Below are 5,755 nucleotides of genomic sequence, written 5' to 3' on the forward strand. Positions count from 1 at the left end.
TCTTCATTGCTCTATTATCAATCCTTATCAATCCAGATTATCCTTTTAGCAAATAAGCGTGTGTAATCTTCTTCATTATTAAGTTGAATAAAAATGTGTCTACCATCTAATAGTCCAATTTTCAACTCCCCAACAAGGTGCATAAGTTCAAATTTCTTACGAATAAGCTCCATTTTGGGATAATCATATAGAAATTTTCCAACCAAATTTAGACGACAGGAGTAAACAAGTTGAATACCTTCAGCTTCTGTAAAAAAGATGACAGATTTCCCATTCTTCATATCAGATTTCTTGATGTCCTCCTCCCACTCAAAGAAATGAGGGAAAGGGCACAATTTAGGACTACCTGAGGCGTGGACACCCGTGAGGGCAGCTGCATACAATCTGTCTGAAGCCATCCTCAAAATAAAGGTGTGGCGTCAAGAAGAAAACACGGAAAAGTGGCGTCAACCAAAGAAGTTAAAAAAGGGAACACCGGGAGCCGCACTGCAGAAGAGCCGCAGAGCCGAAACGGGAAGAGTAGACCAAAAAAGCTGAAAAAGAGAACGTCGGGAGCCGCACTGTAGAGGAGCCGCAGAGAGCCGAGAAGGGAAGGGCCACGAGAGCTGCTTGCAAGACGGGAGCCGCAGAACTCGCGAGAGACCGCAGAGCCGAGAACTCCCAAGCCAGGAAAGCTCGCGAGACGGGAAGGCCGCACCGCAGATCGCGAGACCAAGGGCGAAACACAAAGGCGCAGGCGCCAGAGAAGAGGCAGCGAAGCTGTAACAGTTGCTAGGGTTCGCCATCAAGCGGAACCCTAGCAGAGTCGAGTGAGAAGGAAGACGAAGCCATATTATATTATATATGGATGTCGTCTCCCATGCTTGGCTCTACTCGGGTTTCGACCCATGTCGAACCCTAGCAAACCTTATCGTAAGATCTTTTCTCCGGCATCGTCTCTCCGTCCTCTCCGTCGTTGTCGGCTCGCGACTTCGAGGTCAACTGCGGCTCGCGTCTCGTCGTCTCTATTCGAAACTGATAGATCACATCTCGTCGTCTCTGTTTGAAGCCGACAGATCACATCGCGTCTTCCTCCTCACAGAAGACGAGAAGGAGTTGTGTGCTCGTTTCCTCCTTCGTCTTTCTTCTCTACTCAGCTCGACTGCACCGATTTTTGGTCTCTTCGGTTCCTGCCTGTCTTCGCTTGTCATTCCTGCCCTCTGATCGACTTGGCAGGGCTTCTAAGCTGTGATGGAGCATTCTTCTTCTTCAGTTGAACTTAGCAAAACCTCGTTTGCCCATGTGGTGGGTAATCCTCAAGTGGAGACGACGGTTGTCTTCCCCTCAAGTTATAAAGAATATCGTGATGGTACAGTTGACTACCCATTTATTAAAAATGCAAGCAGGAAAAGTGGGAAAACAACGCTCTTTTTCTCGGAGTTAGAAATTTCAACCCTGACTAACAAATTCAAGTTTGCTCTTATTGGAAAATTTCAGTGGGGGCACCCACCTATGAAAGTTATCAGGAAAAGTTTTGATGATCTCAAATTAGCAGGAAAGTGGAAACAGGAGCTCATGGATGACAGACATGTATTGATTCAATTAACTGTGGCTAAAGATTACACTAAGATTTTCTTTACAAAATATCTCAACATTGTTAGTAAATCAATGAAGCTACTCAAATAATCTCCTGATTTTGATTTTAATCATGAATCTCCTACTGTACCAGTATGGTTTAGTCTACCAGGTTTCAAGCTACACTTTTTTCATTATTAAGTTCTTTACTCTATTGGGGTCATACTTGGGGACCCTATGAAGTTAGATCTACCGACTTTCAACATAACCAGACATTATGTGGCCAAAATACTTGTGGAAAGAGATATTACTTTTCCTGATGTTACTGAAGTCTGGTTGGGCACAACTCATAATGAATATTGACAACAAATCGTCATGGAGCATAGAGCGCCTTACTGTTCTCATTGTAAGATGTTTGGGCATACACTTGATAAATGTCATAAGTTTCATCCTAATTTGAAATCTAAAGATCAAGTGAATAAAAATGGATCTAATCCCACTACTCTGGACATATCTGTTCCATCTGGAGAGAAAGCTACCACAGGACAAGTTTTGGATATCACTAAAGATTAGTCACCTATCATCCCTGCTGAGAAGGTGCAAACCGATCCTTTACCCAACATCGCAGTTCCTGATGAAGAACATCATACTACAGGTACAGATCCAAAAATCCTTATACCACTCACTGCTATTGAAGAAGACTCACTTACATGTCAAGACACATGAGAGTGCTTCTATGATTCAATCAAAGATCAGCTGGTACAACAAACAGTTACTTCTAACGTTCAACATCCTACACATGTCAGACACATTTTAGACCAATCCACTGATCAGGCAAGCCAATCTTCGGATGAAGAATGACAGGTTTATTCCAGGAGAAAGAAGAATGGAGGCCGACTCGAGATTGAAAACTTATTGGATGATACTTTGGTCACTACTGGTAATGACACCCATCTTACCAATTTATTAGCTGACTCCTTTCCTAGAACTAGAGGTAAAGGCAAAGGAAAATTGGGCCGCTCTCTAGCTACCTGATATTATGTTTTTAAGTATTTTTTATTTTTTTCTTTAGGTCTTACGTAATTTTTTGTATTTTCTCCTTTTTTTTTGGAACCTTTTGTATGTGATGGTTATCGTGGGGGGAAGGGTGTCATGCTTGGGCCCTTCCGCACAATCTATATGTATCCTTATTTCTTTTTAATATATTTGTCTTTGAGATATATAGCCCCTCCTCTTGGACGACAACTTCAATTAGGTCAAGGGACTGGTTGACCACTTGCAATCCCAAGCTGAACTGGTTCAACCCTCTCATCGGTTCACTCCCTATGTGCCCCGCGTCACATGTTTATAGGATCTTGCAGTATGGTATTTATTGCTTAAAACAAGTGGCTTGTTTTTCTGAGACATAAAGGAGAGGAACATATTATCCTTGTTTGTTTTGTATATTGGTTCGAGCACAAATGTGCGGAGAGAGGACCTTTGTTTAACTACAATGGTCAATTTCAAGACATCCAACTGTTAATTCTTTTTTGCTCATTGTTCAAATGATAAAATCACTTGGGGGCCGTTTGGGATCTTTTTTGTTTTATGTTTTCTTTTTTTTATTTTGTTTTGTTGATGTTTTAATTTAAATAAAAATGTTAATTAGAGTTTAAAAACATTCAAAACATATTTTAGGTGCTTTGAATATTTTTAAAAATAAATTTATTTATTTTTAAAAACAAAAAAATAAAATTATATAAAAATTAGATCAACTAAACATGTTTTATATATATAAGAAAAAATCAAAACAAAACCAGGAAACAAAAGAAACAAACCCTATATTTTCTATGTAAAAACCTTTCCTCGTCTTTTTCTTATTGCTCTATATTTTCATTTCCCTGTCGACCACCATGGGAAAAAAACATGCAATAAAAAGCTATTGGGAAAAAAACATGCAATAAAAAGCTATTGGTGGTAAGGAGTTGAGATGATGATTTAATAAACTTCTGGGGCACAAATGTGGCTGCTCATTTTCAAAATATAAAATTGATCTTTAACTTGAATTTTGCATATAGATCTAATTCTATATTTTATTTGGATGTAAATGACATTAATTAGATTGCACATGTTTATAGTGGAACACAAAATTATTTGTATAGTTGATGTTCTGCATATTAAATCAATTATCAGGTAATCCTTACTTGGATAAAGCTTTTCGCAAGCATGCAAATGGTTGCTACCTTACTTGGATTGGCGATTTCCCTGGTATAAAGGTAGTATCTTGAGTTTCTCATCTTTAAAGTGTTTGTTTGTTTAATGTTTATTCTCCATAGATTTGATATTATACACTAGTGTGTAAATTCTAGATGGATATGGAAGCAAAAGTTGCAAAGCTTAAATTTCCTACAACAGATGCTGTTGCACATTTAGACCTGAGTGATCTAAGAGCGACAGGCACTCACAACTATACTAATGCTGCAGTGGCGGCATTTTTAGTTCTTGGGTTAGATGTTGGAGCAGATTATCTCTCTATAAATTCTATAGTCAAAAAGTTGACACTTCTTCCACACAGAATACAAGTTGGTGAGTTTACCATTCTATTATTGGTACATTTTCCATTTGGATAAGATGCATTGTATGAGATCTTTCAGAGTTTAAAACAGATTATGAATCTAGTTTGCACAAGTCATTTTTTTTCTGGCATGTATTAAGTATCTATCATGATTAATTATTATGCTTTTGTGATCTCCTCTTCAAAATAATCTCAACGGACTGAACTCTTTTTGCAAATCCTTTGGAAGCATAGTATTTCTGAACAATATTTTTCATCATTTTGTTAAAAAAAACAACAATTAGAAGAATTATCTATCTATTTCTGATCACACTTTTGACAAAACTTTGCCAAAAACATTCAACCGCATGAAGCTGTAAAAAAATTCAGTTTTTCGTAGTGTATATTGATCATTGATTTTATATCTACAATAGAAGAGAAAGTAATCACTTGGCTTTAGAGATGTTGCTTCTCCGCTTCCTGTGATCTCGATCGTGGGATCAAACCAGAGCAAGTTCCTGTGACCTTGGTACAGCCCCGAGCAAATTTCTCTCCGTCCCCTTGGCTATTTTAGCCACGTGGGACCTTTCTTGTTAGTATTTTAATATAATCTTAATTAGTATGAGGTTTATTTTTGTAGGAGAACTATTTATATGTTATTTTTTGGTTTAACAGCATTTTGGATTTGTTTGTGTTTTAGATATTATTTCTCTAATTTCTATACTAAGGAGTATTGTATCATTTTCTTTTTACCCTAAACAACAAGCAAAGAAATTTTTGCTATAGCCTCTTACGGAGCAGGAAATTCTGTGTTGCATGCGTTGGACGCTCCCGCGTCATACTCTTTGGTTGTCCAAGAATCCAAATAGATATAATTAATCTGATGAGAGATGGAAAAAAGAAAACAAAAATCTATACATCAATCAAACTCAAAAACAATGCGAACTATCAACTTCCTTTATCTGAAACATTCATGTTCCATGATTGGAAATGAATTTTGTGAATTTACTTGCTAGGAACTATATATCACAGACACTAGGACACGAACACGACACAATACGGGAACACTACATAATAAAAAAAATGACACGACACGTCATAGACTCATTTTAATAATTAATTAATTATTAATATAAAAAATAAATATTTTTTGCATTATTCTTTATTAATAACTTCTATTACAAAATCTCATACTTATAATAATTATTTTTCAAAATATAATATAATATCTTTAATTTATCTACTAAGACATAATAATATAATATCTTTAATTTATCTACTAAGACATAATATATTAAACAAAATATATTCTTAAATTTATCTATTAAAATTTAAAATATCCTACTTGTTTAATTAGTTAGGTTAAAAACCATTGTCTTCTTCTCGAATACTCTTCTTGTTTCATCCATCTCCAATGCTTGTATCGTATCGAAAAGCTCAAACAGTATGTATGTATATATACGCCCAAGGGCTAATTTTATTGAAATTAAAAAGATATGTAAATGTTGTGTGAGAGGACCCAAAATGTTTGTGGAGAGGACCCAAAAAAAAGGTTTTCTACCCATACGATACATCAGACACTAGCATCTTAAAATGATGAAATAGATAAAACACAAAAAAAAAAACAAAAACAAAACTTGCAGGAAATAAGCTGCTAGGCACGAGCAG

At 36.4% G+C, this 5,755-nt stretch overlaps 1 protein-coding gene across 1 annotated transcript in view; it reads left to right on the forward strand.

The window, feature by feature from the left end:
- LOC110023984 (UDP-N-acetylmuramoylalanine--D-glutamate ligase-like) overlaps positions 1-5,755 on the forward strand; it is a 65,071-nt gene that overhangs the window by 44,336 nt on the left and 14,980 nt on the right. The window contains exons 8-9 of the mRNA XM_020723665.1: positions 3,727-3,809; positions 3,903-4,119. Of these exons, the coding sequence (XP_020579324.1) occupies positions 3,727-3,809; positions 3,903-4,119 (300 nt within the window). The remainder of the gene's footprint in view (positions 1-3,726; positions 3,810-3,902; positions 4,120-5,755) is intronic.

The sequence above is a fragment of the Phalaenopsis equestris genome, unplaced genomic scaffold (assembly GCF_001263595.1).
Source record: "Phalaenopsis equestris unplaced genomic scaffold, ASM126359v1 Scaffold000240, whole genome shotgun sequence".
NCBI lineage: Eukaryota > Viridiplantae > Streptophyta > Magnoliopsida > Asparagales > Orchidaceae > Phalaenopsis > Phalaenopsis equestris.